Here is a 23,562-nt window from a genome sequence, read left to right on the forward strand (position 1 = left end):
AGGAAACCACGGATAGATGACAGATAGGTCAAGAGAAGGATTTTTAGAGCAAGGAGCCAAAGATGAAAAGTCACTAGTCCAAATGAAATGACCATTAGATTACGGAGCCACAGATAAATGATCGCTAGTCGAAGGGAGATGACCATTGGGGAAGAAACGGACAAATAACCTTCAAGTCAAGGAAGAGCAGGGAGCATAATAGCCGCTGTGGTGGTCGAGTGGTCATAGTTACGGACTTGCGTCGTGAGTTTCCCGGGTTCGAACCCCACCGTCACCTCAGTGGTGGTTGGCTGAAGTTTTTTTTTGTGGTCGCCCCAAGCTCAGTAGGTCAAGAACTTGTTTCTGATGCTCTTGCGCGGACCTTGACGGTAATATTCGTAGTGGAAGACGAGTTTCCCATCTTCAAGGTGCGAATGCGATCCGATCTCCCCTTTAAAAAGTCTCGCCACAGAGAGCAATAGACCTACAATCAGTACAAATGTAATTCAAACAGTCACTTCACTTCTGAAATAAAGATGGCAGCACTGAAAAATCACCACAACACTACATACGCACTCAGGGGATCTGTTAGGTACACACACACAGTTACACTTCCGGCACAGCTCACTGGGTAGTAAATCGCCCATATTAGGTGATAGACCTGAGTTGTGCGTGGTTTGAAAGAAAAGAAAGGGAGCATAATAATATATGAAACACATAGCGCTCTCCCGAGTGGCGCAGTGGTGAGATACTCGTCTTCCACTACGAATATTACCGTCAAGGTCCGCGCAAGAGCATCAGAAACAAGTTCTTGACCTACTGAGCTTGGGGCGATCACCAATAGATGGCTCCTTCATTTCCCACCTAACTCCACCGGTTGGAAATTGCCGTATGGCGGTAAAGTAGTAGGGAGCGCCACGGATAAATAGCTACTAAGGAAAAGGGAACCACGGTTGACTTGACCGCTAGGAATTCTTAAACGGTATCGGAGCAACGCCATCTATAGGAACGGCAAGTAATTAAAACCAGACCAAGTGGTTTTTTTTGTTTGTTTTCATCATTTCTCTCTCTTTTTTTTTTTTAATAACCATGCGTTATCATATATATCATTTTATATTCTGCCTGTGGAAACAATTCGTTTCGTTTTTGGATCTGAAGGTACTACGCATACAATAGTTTAATATAGTAAATTTACGCTACTGTGTAATGATGCGCCAAATCTCCGCAAAGTTCAAAGTATAATCGTCGTAAAATATTTTACAATCACAACATTAGTGGTAGCTAATGCTTGAGAGGAAAAACGATTTGTGGAGTTTCTCTTCGAATCGTTTGATTAAGCTTTTGCGAATTTTTATGGACATATTCCCTTCTATATAAATTCCTCATCAGAAAAAAAAAATTCACAGATATTACAACATGAATATCGGTCGTAATTAAGGCTCTGAGGGTGGGCGGTTGGGGGGGTGGTGGGTTTACTACCGGACAATACAGTAATTTCAGTAATTGTTCCCTTTGTTACATACGGCGGGGGTTCACGATGATGATAATAATATGAACTGAGCCAACGTGTGGCAACCGTTCGAAAAGTCCCGCAAGTCTCTATTTTATTGATGTTTTTTTTTTCAAACTGTTGAAGCTCCACCGCATGAGATATGGTAGTCTCGGCCCAGCTGGGTCTAGCACGGTGCTCGTCGTCCGCCGCGTCTCTGTAACTAGTCCCCGTACTAGTTGCCGAAAGAAATGAAAATATGATAGGTCCTCTTTTTGAACACAGATTTCCTTTATATGATCGACTCCTTGTTCCTTTCGTTCTCATCTCCGCTGCCACTGCTGGCGATGCTGCTGGAGTTGGCTGTAAACAAAGCAGAACGAGACATAACGAGATTTTAGACGAAACAGAAAACATTGCGACATTAATTCAATATACAAAAGAGTTTTGAGATCGAGTCACGATAATACCGCGTATAATACGATGATTGTCTTTAGAGATGATAACTGAAGTATTTGGGATCATAATGACTCGTTATCGATTCCAGAAACTTAAGGCCGAAACACACTACACGCGGCCGCCACTTCCAACAACTCTTGTAATAAATAATCAAATAAATCTTTTTGTAGTTATTATTGTACTTTTTTTGTCGTTCCTGAATCGAAACCTTCGCCGTTCCTTCCATATCGAAACCTGCATGCGTTTATCGTGATTTTCACCCTCTCAACGTTGCTTGCGACACCGTGTTTCCATTGCGATTTTTGTTCCTCTTGACGCCTACTAACAACCCTCTGAGTTTGTCGGTCCATTAACAGGATACCCTGTATATTGCTCCATTTTTTATAACTACCACTGTGTAATAAAACTAATACATGCCAAATCTTGATTCCTGTCAGTCATATAATGTTGCTTAAATGCTTTAAATTCACTCTAAAATGTTGTGCGTAAACAATAAGTATGCATCTAATTATACATTTCCACTACGATTAAAATAGTAAGCGTTTCTACTCATTTGAAACCTGAGGGACACATACGTGTACTTAAAATTCCTTGCCCCGCCCCCCTCCCCCGGAATACTTACAGAAACATCTTCTTTTCTGTCACAGTCTACAAACACTAAAGAAACATAAAATCGACAAATATTTTTTTGGCTGTTTTTGAAAAGGATATATTTATTTTCACATACAGATGGCATCATGAGCTGAGTTTGGAGTGAACACTGGGGCGGGTGGATCTAACTACGCATCTCTTTTCCCTCCTTAATACCGCTCATTAATGTAATCGTATCTTCCGTTTTTGGCTAATTTCTGCTCAGAGAAATCTGAAATGCATTTTGCTTAAAGAATTGAGAGGATTCATAACATTCGAGGGTTTAGCAGACACTTTCTTGGACTACCTATTAAAAGACGCGCATCGGCGAACAAATTCTCGGTTCCAAGAGTGTGCGTGTAATCTATTTTTCCTCCGTTAGAGCGCGGACATAGTGCACGCTAGTTTCCGATTCTGCGAGTTTGCGCCGTTACGGAATGGTTAAAAAAACATGAAATTCAAGTTTTTCACCAATCCGTAACGGCGCGGATTTGCAGAATGGGAAACCAGCGTGGCGTGCACTAAGTTCGCACCCTTCATCCCAGCGAATTCAACTGGCCACCGGATATAGATAGTGTCATGCGATTCCGGAAACTTCAATTACTTGTCTTCAAATTGGTTGTCTAGTGCAATTAGAATCTAATTTCGAACAAATTCAATTATTCAATGGATTTAGCCAAATTTTCTAGGCTTAAGTGTGGTATAACGGGGGAAAGATTGCTTATTTCAAGTTTCGATGATCACATAATGATACAGAGAGCGTGAGTTTTCTAGTGATACTGTGCAGATAACTCACCTCCGGTGCCAGTGGTTCCGGTGCCGGGTGTGTTGCCACCACTGCAAATGTGCAACTCGATCTCGGCCAGTCTGTTCTCCATTTCCCATTGCTGATGACTCAGCTTTAAGCTCATCGAGGCGTTTTCTGCTTCCAGCGTCACGAGCCGCTCCCGAAGCCTCTTTATTTCGGCCAAGAGAGCTTCTTGAGACGGTTGCTCGGGCTGGGCTCGAACACTTCCGAAAGGGAAGTGAGACTGGTACAATCCTGGCGTCTCTTTTGCAAATGGACTCAGTGAACTGAAATGCATCATATGATTCGTGTGAATGTATGATACGGGAAATGTGGATGTACAGAGAAAAGTACACTTACGAAGAACACATATTTCGATAAATACCTCAAGTAATCACTTGTTACAGGCGGTATCATCGGGGACACGGGCCTCTTGTTTTGCGTAGGCGGAGCATCAAAGAAAGGCATAAACGAAGGCCGCTGCTGCTGCCCGTGGCTACTAGCTTTAACTGCACTTGGTCCGCGGTACACGCTTGTGGAACCTGCCGAGTACCGCCTTGTCGTATGCGTCACTGCTGATGGTTCAGTGCTACTATACACTATTTGCGGTACCGGCAGTATCGTTTCCAAAGGTATCGCTGCAACGAAATGAAGGGAATCATAATGAATTGATTGGCAGTTTAACATAAGATCTTCTAAACTGAGTATATAGCTTGGTCCAGACCCGCCACAATATGCGATGCCGAGTCTCATAAAAACCGGTTTTTTGATGGCAAAAAAATCAGAGAAATTCCCTCAAGCCCCGTTTACATGTGCAAAATTGAGGGTCGCTTTTGTGATTATTACTTGCATGGCAACTTTTTCCTCATGGGGGAAAAAAAGGAGGGACGAAGATCCCTCTTCGTCAAGACAAAAGAGTCCCATCTTCTTTCCGAAATAATGGTGGGTGACTCCGACCTCCTCTCCCATAATCCTCTGTGCCGCGAAAACTACTGTAAGCTCCTTCGTCAGCCATCTTGAACCATCCACTTCCGTTCAACCCACCTAACCAGTGACGACTTCCGGAAAGAAGAGGGGGAATACCGGCATGAACTAAACGCCATGTAAACGGGTTGTAGCGAAAATCCCTGTTACGGGTAACTTCTCGGGATATTTTATCGCACATGTAAACGGGTCTTCAGTCACATTAAAAACAGGTTTTTGAGTCTCTCTGTGTGGCGCTGTGGCTTTAAAGTATGGAAATGTGTACGTAACGAAATGGATGGGAGAGTATAGCGTTATATACGACGAACAAAAATTCAAGTCGAGTGTCTGACCGTGCTGGTCATCGGCGACCCTCTGGCTACCGCCACTGAAGCTGTAGCTGCTGCTGGGATGCTCTAGCGTAGACGGTGGGCTGTCCTCGTCTCCTTCCTTGCGATGATGATGGTGGTGATGATGATGATGGTCCTCGGGTGCGAACAGCGTGGCTGCCGACGATGATGGATCTGTGCAAGCACCACCAGCAGCGACCTTCATCTCTTCCAGGCCAACTTTTCCGCGAGATTCCACGAGACCTGGTGTACTACGGCTTCGGCCCATCGCGACTGGGGGGGGGGGGAACGGAAGAGAATAATCGTTGTAGTCTAATCGTAGAATAATCGTAATTAGCTTTAAACGGGAATGACGTTTACATGTTAACCATACAGAATATAATAGCTCTTACTCCTCCGTAGGGGCTCCTTCTTATATCTCTCCAAACGCTTGACAGCGATGGCCTCGAGTCGAACTCTGGCCGCCGGGTAGTCCTTCAGAACTTCCCACATGTCTTGCTTGGAGAGACAAAAGAGGTCAGAATATCCTACGGACCTCACGGACGCCGTTCGGCGGTTGCCCGCCGTGCTCATGTTCAAGATGCTGATCTCCCCGAAGTAACTGCCCGCTCGCAGCGTCGCTAGCACCGTCTTACCATTGTCCGTCACGACCTGCAACTTGCCTCTGTTAACTATGTACATTTCCTTGCCAACTTCACCTGAAAAAAAAAATTGAATCGAAAATACACAGTAAAAGAGTCCGTTATGTATAATGAGAATCTCGTTGTTCGAAAGTGATTGTCATTCGAAAGTGATTGTCAAAGAGGTAATGTTAAAAATACAAAAAATATCCGCTTATAGTGAGTTATATATTAATGAAAATGAGACCACATTCGCTATAACGACAACAGAAGTTCTTGAAAAAATGATTTTTTCTTTTCCCCTTCTCCTTAAGAATTATAAAATGGATTGTGGAATGAGTGGCATTCGCTTTAAATCTGGTCGCCCTATTCATAGGCGTTTATAAACGGGGCGTGTCAGCACTTTTCCCACAGATAAGAAAGCCAAACGCTGTACCTTATCTTGTTGTTATCTACAGGGTGTCCTGTAAGTGCTAGCACGGCCTTTATCTCATCAACTGTCCGTCGTAGAGGTCCGATTTCAGTTTAAAAAATGCTCAATAGGCGTTGAAAAATTACCCTGTACTAGTTTTGAGAGCGAAAATAACAGTCGGGAACAAAATAGAAAATATAAATTTTTATCTGTGCTCTAGCCTAGTGTGGAGAGTGACACACGCACGCTCTCTCTCTCTCCTCAGATAGAACCATCTTGCGTTGAAAAGGAAACAGGGGCTGCACTATCTACTCATGCTTATCAGGAATCCGATCCGTATCCGTGCCGATTATGACAATAATAAGCATAAAAGGGAAATTTTTGTACTATCAGCCTTCCCCCTCCGAAAACACAAGCATCGTATTTCTCCGATTATTCCGAGGAAGATACGACAGGGGAGACCCACTCTTCATAAGCATCGGATGATAGTATTTTGTACTCGCGTGAACTTTACGATGACTTTAAGAGTGATGTTTCCTTGAAAGAAAACTATGCAATTTCATCAATTCCAATTGATTGGATTCAATTAGAAATTTACTCATTACCAAGTGTAGTGTACAGTGAAAGCTCGCTTACAACGATATTACGATAAATTCCTCTACAACTATATTTTTTCGAGTCTTGTTTGAAAACACATATTGTTCCGGAAAATTTTCCACAAGACTTCGAGATTGTAAAACAAGAAGCGGTTCGACGGACAAAACACAGATTTATTTACAGAACAGCAATATTTACACGTATTTACACCCTAATCAGAGGGCTAACAACTATCTCGCAAAGTTAAATCACAACTAACTTTTCATCCAGTCTCTTTCTATTCGAACCTGGAATCTCCCCTCCCTCTTGTGATCGCCTCATACTTATAGCTCCGGTCGAAACTTCGAGAAAAAGAACATTCCACAAATTTCTATTTCGTGGTACCAGGTCTGCGGCGCCACTGTCCGGATGGGCGTAACCTTCTGGAAGCCTCTGTTCAACCCTCCACCAGGTCTTCGCCAATCGCATGCCTTTGCGCAATAGCGGAACGGGCATCAACTGCTTTCGACATTTTGAGAGTCATTGAACGAATCGCGCCATCTATCGTCTATAGATCGTAACAATATAAGCTCTGCCTCTCGATATATATATATATATATATAACGATAGGGGTCATTCAAGTATTACGTCAGCATCGGGGGGGGGGGTCCGGATTTGCTGACTTTTGATGACAAGGGGGAAGGGGGGTTTGAAGGTTGCTTACGTCATCAACCACCCCTTTTTGAAGATATGAAATATTCTAAGCTGCTGACGAAAACTCGTGAATAATATTACACGCTGAAGAATACATTTTGATTATAGAAATAACTCTTCGTGTGCTTAGGCTGACCATATTTCTTGGAGAAAAATACGAGAAATTGGGTTTCCAAATAGGGGAAATCGCCAAGAATGATGCCAAAAGTGAACAAAGTTGCCAAATATTGCTGAAATTACGGGAAAAACACCATGGTGGGAAATGAAACATTACTGCAAATTACAGTGGATTAAAATGAATTGCACGAAATAAAACGTTCACCAAGACAAATGTGGGAGATTAATGTTGTTGTTTATATAGTTGTAATTATCATAATATAATTTATGGGTTGAAAAATAATTTTAATCTTTGACTTCAATAAAGAATAAAAATCCAAGTATGCGTCATGTAAAAAACGGGAAAAACCGGGACACTTTTGTCAAAAAGTCGGGACGGCCAGAAAAAGACAAAAACAACCGGGACTGCCCCGGGAAATACGGGACGTATGGTCACCCTACGTGTACTTCTTTTCCCCCCATCCTTTCCCAATTAAAAATATATATATATATATATATCCGATAGACCTCCCTCAGATAGCCTCACCTTCCATTTTTAACGTTACAGAATGTGGAAAAAAACAACAACAAATGTTCTGCACGTGCATCAAAAATGAATTTCCGTTGCCACCATCGCTGAACAAAAAATTCAGTAAATGTATAGTAGTAGTTGTATATCCCAAGCTCAATTTTTGATTGGTCAGCGGTCGATCGGCTAAAGGGAAAAATCGCTTTTCCCGGTGTGTGGAAAGCGATTTCTCTTGATTTTTCCCTCTTTCGCATCACGTGACGTTCAGGAGTGAGCCTAAGAATAATTCCTTGGTATCGTTTTTCGGATTATTCATAAAGTCATGCTTATGGATCCATGCTTATAATTCGGATGGGATGAGAATAAGCATGAGCAGATAGTACAGCCCCAGGCTCTTCTTTGAAGAGTTTGTATCACCGAAATACACTGTTGACTTTTGTAAAACGCCGTCACCATTCGGTTGCTTTGCAACATTCCATATGCTTCTGCAGCAGATTACTGCAAATATAGGAAATTTACACCGAATGCGTAAAATGTGACTCTATTTTCCGCATTCAAATTCATAGGACAGCTTTCGGAACGTAAATTCCTATTTACAATCAATGTCTAGATAGTCGCAGTTAATGAAAGCCGTTTCCGTCTAGCAGAAACTAACTGACACTTGTCTGCGCATGCGTTATTTCAATTTCGTTTTTTTTTAGGAAGAAGTAAAAAACTCTTCCGGGAGAATTCTATATTTTTTTTCTTTTCTAACTTTTCTATCAACTGTCTTATTTGTTAGAGACTTGTAGGAGATAGAAAAAAAATATTTCACACACAAGAAATTTAAAAATCAAAGGAATTCTCTTCCAAGAAATTTCGTTATAGGTTTCTCCTCCTCCTGCTGCAGAAAATGTGACAGATCTGGAATCTTGGAACGTGTTGTAGACAGACTGACGTACACCATGTACCTTAACACGGTCCCTCTCTCACACAGACTGCCTTGGAAGTTTACGCGGGATGTGTGTCATACGTTGGTACTGTTCATTACCGTTGGGGAAGATTCGGATTCACGTCACGTTATTTTCGGTAAATCTATTCAACGTGAAAAAACGTTGAACACAGCCGGATTCGCATCGAAAAAGATATTGTTGACGCTAGGGGGGGGGGGGGGAGGAGGAATGAAAATAAATTTGATTCGTTGGTAATGTCGATGCACACCACGGAATTTGGAATTCAATTTACCAATTACGTGTTTCAGAATCCGGTGGGGGAATACCCATGGTTTCTATTTCATTTTTCAAGATCAGATTTTCTCTTCGAGGAAATAGGAATACAGCTTTTGCAGCCATAAATAGGCACGTAAGAAGGAGGCGCTAAATATCAGATGAGTGCCGACTGGTCCTGTCCTCTATAGACCAAAGGTGAAAAAGTTCATTTGCCTCCGCGAACTACTCTGCTGTGTAGTTTGATGTGATTGCAGTTCAGTAAGCAGGTGAGGCCCTGCACGCGGGTTTTTAAATTTTCTGTCAATATCAGTTTCTTTTTGAAGGGAAGTTCGACACCATACGCACGGGGTGTTTCAGAACGAATACTCCTTACATTGAAATGACGTAACTCAGAAACAGTGATAGATGGAAAGATGAAACAAGTGCTGCTTTTAAAATGGGCAGACCTGGAATTTAAAATGAACCGGTTTGCATAATTAGTTACAATTTTAACTAATAAATGACGACACACCCTCGGTACAATGTCTTCCAAACATTGGGTGATATTGTCTGTCCTTTGTAAACAACTTCCAAACTATCACGCTAACTGGGGATCCACTTGTATCGGTTACCAAATCTGAACTCTCAGTTGCTCAGCAGAAAAATTACGTCTGTCCAAGTCAAATGTCATTGTCAGAATGAAGCCGAGAGCCTGCATATAGGTCTAGTTCTTACCTTTCCGACATATGTAATCGCCAGGACTGAAGAGTACCGGTCTGAGCCGAAGAACCAGTTCGCACAAGAAACCGGCCTCGGTATTTTGGAAAATCTCGACCCTCTTCAGAGTGTCCAGATGCACGTGGATGGCGATTTCTGCTTTCAGTTTGTCCGGAAGACAACCCACTGAGCGTTCCTCGTCCGATGACTTCTGCGTCATCCAAAGGTAATCGAACCACCGGATGACTTTGTTTTGAAGATGGTCGGGTACCCTCCTCATCCTCATGTACGTTTTCACTGAGTCCAGGCGAGCTGCAAAAGAAATAAAAGAAAAGAAAACTTGTCAACATTCAACTTCATATTTACAGCGTATTACAGCATATTACAACATCTATTGATAACTTTCAGAAAACATGTGAAGAGCTGAAAATACAGTTCCTTGTAAAACACATCAACCATTATAAGATATACTGTTACGATCTGTAAAATGGTCGATACCGCAATTTTCTCAAGGCCTTCCAACTAGCCGCCGCTCAACGAGGGGAAGCACCGAAGTGCTGACGCTCGCCTCCGAGGACCGATCCAGCTGCGAGGCCCTGACAAACGCGCTTCAACTAAGATTCGGTGAGAATTACCTCAAGGACTTCCACTGGCTGCAACTGAAGACCAGGCAGCAGAAAGATGGTGAGACATTACAAAAGCTATCCATGGAAATGTGGAGACACTCACAGCTGGCGTATCCCGACTGCCCGCCGGACATCAGATATGGACTGATCGACTCTGCAGTGCTTCGTCGACTCCGTCAAGGGCCGCGACATGCAGCAGGCACTGCGTCTGAGCTAATACAAGAACGTGAGAAGTGCCCATGGCTACGCTATGAAATTCGAAGCAGCCCAGCAAGCTTCTAGAGGAAGACGAAGAGTGGTTCGCGGTGCTGTTGCGGACGACTCTACGACAGACATCATCAGAGAATTGAAAGAACTCCTGAAGAGTGCCAGGAACGATCGTGGGAACCGGAAAGACAAGTCACGGGTGTACTGGAAAAGCCATGAAAAAGGCCACCTGCAGAGCGCATGCTTAGTCGCGGCTGCCGTTACAGGAGATACGCCATGCCGAGTGTACCGCGTTTCACAACTGCATGGTGGAGACCATGGACTCTGCTTGAGAGGAGAAACTGATGAACTCCCATGTAGAATGGTAATCGACACCGGAGTCAACGTAAGCATCGTCACTGACGTTGACGCTGCAGCCACGGGTGAGAAAATGACTGTGCGTGGAAAATTGGAAGTCTCAATGAAGTTCGCCACTGTCGTGTACCGACACACCGTCTTCGTGGCCGACATAAATGACCCGTGTATCATCGGACTGGACTTCCTGAGGAAACATGGATTTTCCTCGCACATGAGAAATGACCAGCTGCACACGCCGAGGGAAAACATCGCCCTACTTGGATGTGGTCGTGACTATTTTCCTCCACAGAAAATGATGGTCATTCCCAAAGCGGTAAAGTGGTTCATCCCCGATGGTATGAAGAGGAAGATCCAGCCTCAGATAGAAAAAGCGCATAGAGATGTTGACACCCTAACAAGAGGACCGGGTCCACAGAACCGTCATCATTGTGTCAAGGCTGAAGAGAAGTATGGGTCGGCTGACCCTGTAGTGAGACAGATAACATCTCAAGTCTCAAGTGACGATACATGGAGCAACAAGAACATCCGGAAGGCCCAGCTGGAAGATCCCGACATACAAACGATAATGGACTTGAAAGAATCCACCGGGAATAAACCAACGTGCAAGACGTCGCCTCTTCCAGTCCGACGACTAAAACATACTAGGCGCTATGGGACTCCGTGGAGATGAGAGATGGCGTGCTGTACCGCAAATGGGAATCGGAGTATAAGACTTTCCGGTGGCATCTCGTCCTGCCAAAGAGTCGCATGAAAGAGGTGTTAAAAGAATTGCACGGAAGCCCGACCGGTGGACATTTCGGCATAATTAAGACTCTCCAGAAGGTCCGTGTTGGGACAAATCCAGGACCGATGTGGAAGAGTGGTGCAAGAACTGCGACGCCTGCAACAATCATAAAGATCTTCCAAAGCGCACCCGACCCGTCGTCAACACTATAATGTTGGAGCACCGTTCGAGGAAATCGCCAGGGACGTCTTGGAACCGTTACCGAGAACCACCCACGAAAGCGATGAATTCTCGCCATCGCAGGTGCTAATGGGACAAGATCATCAAATCGCCAAAGACCGGATAAACGTCGGCTTTGAGAAGATGAAGAACCGCTACGATTCGAGGGCCACGTCTCATGATTTCGAGGAAGAAGACCTCGTCTGGCTCTGGAACCCGAAGCACCGGTAAGGACTCTGCCCGAAACTCCAGACATCTTGGGAAGAACCCTACATTGTCGTGAAGAAACTAAATGATGTGGTAATTCGAATTCAAAAGACTCCATCGTCAAAATGTAAGGTGGTCCACCTGAACAGACTGGCTCCTTAAAACGGTAAGTGACGAAATGCGAACCGCCGACTTCAGTACTGAATTGTCAGGATGAACAATTCTAAAGGCGGCGGTGGGGGGGGGGGCAATGTTATGATCTGTAAATGGTGAATGGCGCAATTTTTAAAGGCCCTCAAAAAGTATCAGTTTTATGATGGTAACGGCATACTGGTCTAGTTCCATTTTTTGCACTACCGTCCGATTAGTGGAGAATGTTCTGGAGGGTTTCATCCCCCAAGAAGGTGCTGCCACTTTCCGGAAAACTATGGAGAACTCTCTATAGGGTGATTCAGAAAAAATGGGAAAAACTAGCACCAATATAAACAACTGTCATGAAAGAATCCGTGGGTGTTTTCCCCCCACAGGCGGTTGCCCAATTCGGAAACATTTGCGCGCTTGCATCGGCAGCTGCGCGAAACGGGATCCTTTCTTGCTTCCCGGTCTGATGCAGTTCGTACAACGACTGCCAGAATCGATGCATACGGTTTGTTCTTGTTCCCCAGGTTACATTTGTACACATGCATGGTGTTCTTTTTCTCTCGATAAATTTCAACAGGAATGGCGTTTAAACGCTTGCGGAGCGGCCGTTTCGAAACACGACTTTGCGTTTCATGTTAGACCCATGCACTCTTTGATGGCAATTGTTCGTATTGGTGTGTACTATCACCTCTTAACGGTTTTTCCCCTTTAGATCTCCTTTCCTTTAGATCTCCTTTTTCCTTTGGATCTATAAAAACGATGCGACAGCAGATCGAGGCGTTAGAGTTAGACTTTATGAGAAACCACTTGGTTGGACTTGGCGAGAAAGTTGATTAGCTTGTAAATACGTGTAAATTGCTGTTCTGTAAATAAATCTGTGTTTGTCCGTCGAACCGCCTCTTGTTTTGCAATCTCGAAGTCTTGTGGACAATATCCGGAAAAGTACAGATACTGTACTTCTTACGAATACACGCACTCATACTTCTCACGAATATACGCACTCATACTTCTTACGACTACACGCACTCATACTTCTTACGAATATACGCACTCATACTTCTTACGACTACACGCACTCATACTTCTTACGAATACACGCACAAATTCTTTTATGTCTACACCACGCACAGATACATTTTACGTCTACACGCATAGTATAAATATGTGCGTACAACCAAAAGATACATAGATACTTCTTATGGCTACAAGCACGGACACTTCTTACGGCTACAAGCACGGACACTTCTTACGGCTACACGCACAGAAACTTCTTACGGCTACACACACAGATACATTTTATACGTCTGCACGCATAGTACGAAATATGTGCGTGTAACTATAAGTTACATAGATACTTCTTATGGCTACACGTAGAGACACTTACGGCTGTAAGTGATACAGACAGTGATAAAGTGTACAGATAAGTGAACACGCACGCACGCACGCACGCACAGTGTACAGATACTTCTTACGGCTACACGAACAGTACAAAAGATTTGCGTGTAACCGTAAGATAAAGAGATACTTCTTATGGCTACGCGCACAAACATTTTTTAAACGCGCAGATTCTTCTTACCTCTACACGCACAGTACTTAAGATGCGCGTGCAGTCATAGGATACACAGATACTTCTTACGGCTACGCGCATAGGTATAGTTAATGCACAGATATTTTTTTGCAGCCACATGCACAGCTAGATCTTACGACTACACGCACGCACACAGTACATAATATCCTGAAATGCTCTACAACCCGATGCCTTAGGGCACCTTGATTCTCCTGTGGGCCCATATTAAATAAATTCTTACATTGATACGAATAAAAGAGAAATTTAGCGCCCAGTGATTGGTTCTAATGAAGGAAAGCATCACGTCATTTTCGAGGGAGTTCTTATTTATGTTCAAGACGAGTGCAGATTCATCATTTCTGTACATTCTGTATGCCTTTTGCATGCCAAATAACTGCCTCTAAAATATCAAGTTGGGGGGTGGGGAGTCTTCCAGCTCATTATTACCGCTCTCTGCTTAGGCTCACTTCAATTAAAACTGTGAATCCTCATTACATGGTGAAAAAAAGAAATGCTGGATTCTATAAGATGGAATTTCTTGGTGAGCAGGTAAAATTGTTATTCAGAAAACTCGTTACAGAGAATGAATTCGGCATCAGAGACGGAACTTAATTGTCCTTCGGAGGAGTTTCGTGACGTGTTGTGCAAAACAAGTGAGTAAAGGAGTCGTTGGGTGTTAAAAATCAAATAAAGTTCTTTCTTCTATTCGGGGGATAATAATAGAATGCTCGCGGAAGATAAAGGACGCATCATTAAAGGAAAGGTCGATTTTTCTCTTTACCATCCTCTTTCGCTCGCCTCACTTTGTCCCCCAAAGAGGGCGCTGTTAAAAACACGTCTTTTCATACTTACACACACACACACGCACACCTGCTAAAACTTTTTCCCGATAACGGATTTACTAAAGTAAATTAACAAGCGCTAGAGACAATCTAGCTGTTGCTTTACGCAAATCATTAGGTAACGAAGTGATGCTCGCTAAGATGCTTTCATTTTTTTCGTTGTTATAAAAGGCTTCGAGGTAAGTCCGAGTCGCTCTCAAGGTGCTCGTCAAGTATTTTTAACCACGCGGTGGCAGGTCTTCTAACAAAAGGCTTTGGAGGCTGAGAATGAAGTATTAATGAAAGGGGACTTTTTTCTTTGCAAGCTATGTTGTTGCCATTTTTGAGAACTAAATTGTTTAGAAGCTGTCAGACGAACAAAAGAGATTTCACGAGAGCGTAGAATAGGTTTTAATTAGCACGCATGTTCTAGATTTTGGTTTCGGGGGTAGGGGCGAGGGAGACTTTCCACGTAAAATGTCTAATGTTATACACAATGAAATTCGATAGTACCTCAATGCTAATTCGTTCCAGAAAGTTACTCATATCTCGAAGCAAACCTATTATATTCGAAGATACTGGTATAAAGCCGAGTTTGCTTAGTACTGTACACTGTGTACACTGCAGTGTTTACCAAACTTTTTTCATGTCCCGGACCTCCCTACAGTGAAGGTCAATGGATCGCGGACCCCCAATGGCGCCGGCTGATGCTCCAAGGACCCCAGTAGCGTCAAAAAGTCAATTTTGACGCCTATTACATCCCATGAAATACAAAATATCTTTATAATTTGCGTGTTACGGAAAATTCAACAAATTTCACAGCACAAAATGTGTCATTCATGAAAATGATCCCACGGACCCTTTACTAAGTGCTCACGCACCAAAGGTTGGGGAACACTGCTCTATTGCATGCAGAATAAAAATTATTTTGCTTCGCGCAAGATAACTAGAGTGGACACTACATTCCAGAAATCGCTGCCAGCTTCCAACTTTTTCAGAGCAGTTGAGGGGTACGTCGAAAAAAATGAGTTTTTCTTTCCAGTGGTAGCTCCTAAATCGAACATTTGCGCGCAAATTGAAGCACCTTCACCAAATAAATTTTATTCGTAATTCGGATAACATTTTGTCCAGTAGTTTTCCTTCTATGACCATTCCAAAGTGGAACTTTAATTATATAGAACACTGTACATATAGCTGTGATGGATGGAGTTTCGCGATAACTTTTTGTTTCTTCTGAGTATTGAAGGAGAATATAAAACTCACGCGTTCTGGAATTTGAATCTTAAAAAATTTTACTAGGATATATATATATATAACATTGTTTTTGTCTATAATAGCCATGTACAGCAGGGGTCCTTAACCTATGGGTCGCGAAACAAGGTTGGGTAACAGGTCCTCTTAGATGGGTCGTAAGTCAGTAGAAGCGGTTTACGAATCCATTCACTATCCAGTTATAAACAAATTTGTTGTGCAACTGGTTTCAGGGGCATCTCAACGATTTCGGCGGACTGGGCTGGGACCCAGACACTTTTTGAGGCTCCTCTTGATCCATGATTTTATATACATTATTTTTGTGGGAGTTGTCGGCATTCGAAATGGCATGATATGATTGCCGAATGCAGAGGAATGTTGAAAATTAGCTATGAGCCTATATAAAAAATAATATGAACTTATGAAACTAACATTAATTGATATTCAGACATGATGAGAATTTCAAATTGATTCAAGAGCATCCTAATTCAAGAATTAATGAAAAATATTTCCGTAATTAATGGAAAATGTTTCAAGAACATATGAGAAAGCATATGATTTGAGAAAATTCACAATTCCAGGATTTGAGAAAATTCACAATTCCAGGATTTATGAAAATTCATAATTCCAGAATTTGAGGAAATTCACAATTCCAGGATTTGAGAAAATTCACAATTCCAGGATTTGAGAAAATTCACAATTCCAGGATTTGAGAAAATTCACAGTTCCAGAATTTGAGAAAAGTCACAATTCCAGGATTTATGAAAATTCATAATTCCAGAATTTGAGAAAATTCACAATTCCAGAATTTGAGAAAATTCACAATTCCAGGATTTATGAAAATTCATAATTCCAGAATTTGAGAAAATTCACAATTCCAGAATTTGAGAAAATTCACAATTCCAGGATTTGAGAAAATTCACGATTCCAGGATTTATGAAATTTCATAATTCCAGAATTTGAGAAAATTCACAATTCCAGAATTTGAGAAAATTCACAATTCCAGGATTTATGAAAATTCATAATTCCAGAATTTGAGAAAATTCATAATTCCAGAATTTGAGAAAATTCACAATTCCAGAATTTGAGAAAATTCATAATTCCAGGATTTATGAAAATTCATAATTCCAGGATTTATGAAAATTCATAATTCCAGGATTTATGAAAATTCATAATTCCAGGATTTATGAAAATTCATAATTCCAGAATTTGAGAAAATTCACAATTCCAGGATTTGAGAAAATTCACAATTCCAGAATTTGAGAAAATTCATAATTCCAGGATTTATGAAAATTCATAATTCCAGAATTTGAGAAAATTCATAATTCCAGGATTTATGAAAATTCATAATTCCAGGATTTGAGAAAATTCACAATTCCAGGATTTGAGAAAATTCACAATTCCAGGATTTGAGAAAATTCACAATTCATGAAAGAAATATTTCCAGAATCGACGAAAATCGAGAATTTACGAAAGAAATAATTTTCGCAAGCTTTAGTAATTTGCCCCCTGCTCCCCCATCCATCGTATTCGGGGCTCTGGGTCAGTCCGACACCTTCTATAGCGGATAGCCTCCGCACAAACCTTTGACGTCACTGAATGAAGTCGTCCATTTCACCTGCATCCATTGGATAAAGCAACGGGCCGACAAAATGCGAAATCTTCACCTTTTTTTTTTCCCAGTATATTCAATGACTATAGGTGAAATGGACGACTTCAGTGACGTCACGAGCTTCGCGCGGAGGCTTGCTGCTCAGACCCTTGTTGACCACCTGTTAATTAGACACCACGGACTGTGGTTCCACTAAATTCGAAATTTTGCTATATTTAACAATAATTCTAAGATTCAAAACTACACCGATGGCTATTTGCGCGTATATAATGAGAGGTAGGGGTGCTATTGGTACGCCATGTCGAGCAAGAGAGAATACTGCATGGTTCAAACTCCAGACTCCCCCCCGTGTATCGACCCAATCATCTCTCGCGGATCCATGTGCGAACGAGACATTGATTGAGAGAGTGGGTGATTAATTATGTAAGCTGTATGTATATCAAATAATTACGCGTCGAATGCTGGAACTGCTTCCCGTGAATACATTCATGCGCGTGAATTCAAAATACCCAGCACATTTTTTTAAAGCTTATTGAAATTGAAATTTATTCTTGAATTTAGATTTTTCGGGGGGGGGGAAATGAAACTCTATACTAATAGCATGTCTCTCTTATATAAACATTTCCGAGTTTTTCGTCCTTTATATAGATTCTGTCGTTCTTTATTTATGTATTTTGAAGGGGCCAGGAACGGGGATATCATAATCGATTGCAAGAAGGATTCGTTGTAATATTCAGGGTGTTTAATGAACGGGCGAACGAATATGAATTAGAAATACAGGGTGCTCCACAAATCCGTACACAGCTTAAAAATTCTTAAAAATTGAAGGGATCGGTGCATTTGAATGCGGTTAGCGAAAAAAAGTTATTCTCACGAAAAGGGGGGGGGGGAGATTTTGTTTAGAAAATTTAGTTCGAATTGTTGTCGATAGAGGTCTCTCCACGAAAGCAAAACATCGGTGATTGGACGAGCTAAAGGCCGCATTAGCACTTACAGGACACATTGCATATCGCTTTGTTAAATTTTTTCAAAGGAAAACATGAACCCAAATTGCTCAAAGAGGTTATATTACTACTTCAAATACGATAACTTGAGAAATAAACAAACTTTGATCCACAATACTGAATCACTTAAAAGTGATTAATATTGTGGTAATCACTTGATCTCAGAGAGTCCAGGTTCGAGAGGTCCTACTGTGTGTGCTAAGATCACAGAAATCTCTACCTGGAAATAATTACACAATCTTTGTACAATATCCATATGGGAATTCGACAAATTATGCCAAACGTATTAAAGACTTGATATTTAATGCATAACGAACTTGAAAATATACGCGAGAACCTTGATGCTTGCAGCCCGAGAAGGTCAACGATAGATCCGATTTAGCGAATTATAGAGTCCCTCGCTCTTTCTCTACAGAGATGCAAGTAAGTTCATTTACGCTGCATTCCACTCTCATTAGAGGGAGTCGATGCCTAACGCTATTGCAGTGGGAAACTTCACGAGTTTTCAGAATGGGAAGGGCGACGGCAACTTCAAACGGTGTCTTTCTAAAAGCTCCACTCTCTCGACTCGTCCACCTTTCATTAACTTGTACACGGCGCTAACTAATTCCTCTTAAGTTCATTCTGCGAGTGGATGGAGCTGGCTTTTCATAAAGGGCCCGCCACCACCCATCCACACTAAACGCAGCCCTCCACAGACCCTCGAACGTCGGGAACTTAACGCACGGCGTCCGTGTATGTGCTGATGAACACAGATTAAATACCCCTCCGGACTTTATTCTCTAGTTTAGTATACGGAGGAACTCTGAGCAAATCCCCCTCTTCATAAATTAATGAATTTAATTGAATTAAACAATTCGTGGAAACGATGGCACGAGAAAGATGGGGGTTCCCGTAATACGAAGAGCTTATGCTCGCCTCTGCTAAACCAATGGAATTTTCTATCTGAGCACGATCAAAGTTCCCGTCCCAGGGTATCTAGAGTCCAACCTCTGATACCTAGTTAGGGAATCCGAGTGAAAGAGCGAAATATACGGATACTTCTAATAAAAAAAAGGGGGAAATTCAATGTAACGGGAGGGAATGTGTGCAAATTGCTTCGAACAAGATGAAGTGTACAGTTTGTTCTACACTACTATGAACACGTACCAAGTTTCTTCAAAAAGTAGCCGGAAATACTTTTTTCGTGCCTAAAACCAATGAAGTTGGGGAAGTGTGGTCTGTGGTGTGCGCGTGAAGGCAATCCTAGTACACATGCTTGAACTTTTCCCTGCCTATGAAATGAGGAAGTGTAAGCGAGAGCCGTCGGTTTTTTGTTTTGACAAAATGGCAGGAAGAATTCGAATACTACTGCATCAATTTTATTGAGAAGCTTGGTGATTCCCGAGCGTTGGAATGGATAGGATGGGAGATGAATTATTGGTACATCGTCAGTACCGAGGACACCAGTACCGATTGGTAAGGGACAATTCTAGCTTATGGTGTCGCAGGGAGTTTTTCTCTAATATGGTTGTTAATAAATGGAATAGCTTATTTTCCCCCGGAGGTAGTGAATGCTAACAAAATTGGCGCGTTTGAAAAGAAATACGATACGTATGTTGGGATTGCTAAGGGTGACGGTAGCGTATCTGACTCCGTATTGATGAGGCATAGTTTGAGCTACATGATATTTAATTATGAGGTCGTAAAGAATATATTTATAGGTACATATTTACATTAGATTAAGAGAAAGAAAGACGACGGGGATGCATCTCGTGTGAGAACTGGAGCTGATCTGGTGTTCTCTCTCACACACACACCCAGTCACGTGATCATCTCGTGTTTCAGTACAGAATGTACTGAGATTCTTTCACGTGACCAGAGCGCGCTTGGTAAAAGAGCCAGTGTGCAAAGTATAATAATAATAATAATATAAGAATATTGAGGCTCTCTACAGGGTAAATCGAGAAGCCATTCGTACTTAGAATAAGACAACCATACATACATTTTTATGGGCATTGTATAACATTTTGTCATGTTTATATGTATTGTTTATAGCTGCATTTTTAATTGGGGGGGCGTTGCTGTAATTTAGAAATATATGACATCTCCACATTTGTTATGGGCATCTTTTTCTCAGCCACCTCGTTGGACATTTTGCGTATTGTGGCGTTGTATTTCTATTTGAAACAATCCATAAGATTCAATAGACCTTCGGAGATGAAGAAATGGGCACTACACCGATGAAAGAGTGGTACAACCCCTTCAAAGATGGTCGAACATCGATGGAGAGAGAAGCACTTTCTTTTATGCCCTTAATGTGCAGAAATGGGATCGTTATTGACAAAGTGACTCTGGTGGTGCAGGCGAAGATATGATGAGTCTAGCAATTAGAGCATTGGTCCGTTCATTCCATTTCAACTGACGATTTGGTCTTCAGGAGTTGCCATGCCAAAGTCATGATGACAGTCTTCTATGACTCCAGTGGCATTTTTCATCACGAGTACGCACATCCATCACCAAGAGGTCCTGCGTCTCAATTGGCAACTACATCACGATCAACTTCTTTACGATCACGGGCGTAATATTACGTCCAAACAACAGTGGAATAAATTCAAAAAAGTTCTCTGTGCTCTTTATTTTCTCTCTCTCTCTCTCTCTTTCTCTCACCTTGCGAAGTTTTACAGTAACCCTGGTATCTAAGGAAGAAAACAGAACAGGTAGGGTGAGGAAAGGACTCTAAAAAAACCTCTTATCTACCTTATCTATTATACGTTTTTCCTTTTATATTTTTTTCTTTCCCCTTCCTTTTTCTAACGTGCGGTTAGGTTAGGGCAAGGTTGCCAGATTTATCCCCGATTCATTAAATAGAAGTTATCCAAATTTCTTGCCAGAACCTTGTACGTGAAGTGGTTAATGCACTAGCGTTGCTTTTTTAAGTTTCCCCCCTTCCATTTCGTCAGAAACAAACATGTGACGACGACGCTTACTTACGGTGGTCTGCCGGAAACTGGCAGCTTCTATAGGTAGGAAAAAATGCGCACTGGGATGGCCTACATACGTACTGGATGGCCAGGCTTCCCTAGCTTTCACTTACGACAAATTATGATGGGGATACTTTTTGAGCGAACCGCGTATGTTCAAGTCAGAACTCTCATGGAATTATACACGATAGATTATTGTGCGATTCTTAATTCCGAATAAGGGTAAGTTATTAATGAGATAAATATTACAACAGTGTCTATATATATTGACTCACTGTGTTGGACTGTCTTCAGTTCAACAATTCAGATTCTTCGATAAACTTTCGTGAGATAAACCAGCACCTCCTAGAGATAGAAGGCCTCCGCAGTCTGCTTGTGACGTCAGCAAGCAGTCTATTTTCCCCCAGAATATTCAGGAAAAAAAAAAAAAAAATTCCCCGCTCGTGACAGTTATCATCGTTGTGAGGAAAAGAAATGACCGGCCTCAATTGGTGATTTCTATACCCCCACATCCAATCACCATGCAGTATTTGTGAGCCAACCAGGAAGATTCTACTCCAGAATAAAAAGAAACGAAATAGGATGCTGTGTTTCAAAATGCGGCAAACTTGCTAGGTGGGTTGAATGACGTTTATGGCACACTCTTGACACTCTTTAACGATTCGAGAAAATGTATCTGAAGGTAGTTACAGCTCATCCAAATCGTTTAATTTATGGTAAATGTACAGCAAATGACCTATCGAATTTGTTGAAGTTGCTATCGTCTCAAATGTAAGGGTTCTGAGAGGCAAGCTTTCCATAGTTTCTCCCCCTTTCGAATGCTTCAGCGTTTAGATACGAGAGGTTGCAGCAATCGTTGAAGTTCGTCTTCGTCTGATTATTCCACTGTATTGCAAGCAATGGAGTTGTTATAGCAAGTGGTAATTCGTAAAGTGTGTTGAACGTCACGTGCCAGCGGATTCGAACGCAATTGAACGCGTATTTGGTGCCATGTTTCACGGGAATAAAACAAAAATATATATACGCACAGAAAATCAATAAGGTTGAGTCATCTTGGATGGGGCAGATGATGGAAATGAAGCAAAAATGATGGGTCGCATTACAGAATGAGTTCCTACTTAATGACTGGTACATTCCCTTCGGCACTTGAGAACATACTGTCCGTTTTGCAGAAACCAACGAAAACATTTGCTAGAATTCACAACGCTTTGAAATTTCATATCAAACCTGAATGTCTGCGGAACACACATTCCTTTCATCTTCTTCAGAATGTGTTTCGTTCTTTTGTACATGAGTTTATCTTTCGACTGTATTGCTTTCAAGAAGTGTTTGTTTCTGGTAAGTATATTGTTACAAAAATTATGCAAATAGTCATTATTCATCGTGTATTACGTCATTTTCCGCCTGTAAATAATCGTTAACGCATCACCCTGTAAATCCCGCGAAATTGACGATGAACTTGGCATGTCTGGTGACAGCAATGATTTAACGATGCCATAGCGCCAAGAGAAGTGTAAAGATCACGCGGGAATCGTCGAGATTATTCTAGAAGGTTTCGTTCAACTGTATAGTGGCGCCACTTCCGCGTACTACGAGCAGTTTGTAGAATTTTAGTCGGAAGACAAAGTCTTTTTTTTTATTTGTAGGTCGGTTACTCTCTATCTCTCTATATTTGTAGGTCGTGTTTCAAATCGCTGCTGTAAAATAAATTTGCGTTGTCCGTGAAACTGCTTCCTACTTTGCCATCTCGAGTGCTTGCGACGGACATTATCCGGAACAGTGTTTCTTGTGGAATTTCAAATTCTTGTGGAGAGAAAAGAAAGGTTTTGGTGCCTTCCTTTAACCTCCCTCTTTTACACCGTCTCTGGTATTTATAAAAGTGGGGGGAGGGGGTTGGAGGGGGTTGAAATTGGTACCACACACTTGCCCCAATTCAAGGGGTAAGTGAGGCATACCAACTGGCTTTCCAAAGAAACATTTCCTGTTGAAACTATGAGGCATTTGTATAGAATCGGATTAAAAAAATTTGTCAATTATTTTATGGACAAAATAATACTAAAAAAAATTGCTAAGTTTCTCTATTAGTTTATTCACATCATTGCCCTAAAGACAAATTTAAATTTTTTGTGCCACACTTACCCCGGTTGACCCTAGTTTTAATTACTTCTTTTCGATTCTGAATGATGGTAAAGCTTCCCGTTCGCTACTAAATACATGACATTCCTTCAGGAAGGAGTATTTTCCATTCTGTTATATCCCATTATCCCCACGTACATTTTTCTTCCCGTTATATCCCAGAAACATATTCTCAATATATTATCGGAAACATAACTGTCTTTTGGGGCCGTTCAAGTA

General features: G+C 41.7%; 1 protein-coding gene across 1 annotated transcript in view; it reads right to left on the reverse strand.

Annotated features, from left to right (window-relative positions):
• Window positions 1-350: 350 nt before the first annotated feature.
• LOC149068034 (uncharacterized) overlaps window positions 351-23,562 on the reverse strand; it is a 249,967-nt gene continuing 226,755 nt past the window's right edge. Inside the window, exons 2-7 of the mRNA XM_089251433.1 lie at window positions 9,527-9,820; window positions 5,050-5,355; window positions 4,661-4,930; window positions 3,730-3,982; window positions 3,354-3,631; window positions 351-1,831 (exon numbers count right to left, since the gene is read on the reverse strand). Coding sequence (XP_089107559.1) covers window positions 1,761-1,831; window positions 3,354-3,631; window positions 3,730-3,982; window positions 4,661-4,930; window positions 5,050-5,355; window positions 9,527-9,820 — 1,472 coding nt within the window. The 3' untranslated portion in view covers window positions 351-1,760. The remainder of the gene's footprint in view (window positions 1,832-3,353; window positions 3,632-3,729; window positions 3,983-4,660; window positions 4,931-5,049; window positions 5,356-9,526; window positions 9,821-23,562) is intronic.

Source organism: Pholcus phalangioides, unplaced genomic scaffold (assembly GCF_987345545.1).
Source record: "Pholcus phalangioides strain wild (caught in Gottingen) unplaced genomic scaffold, Ppha-v1.0 ptg000027l_1, whole genome shotgun sequence".
Taxonomy (NCBI): Eukaryota; Metazoa; Arthropoda; class Arachnida; order Araneae; family Pholcidae; genus Pholcus; species Pholcus phalangioides.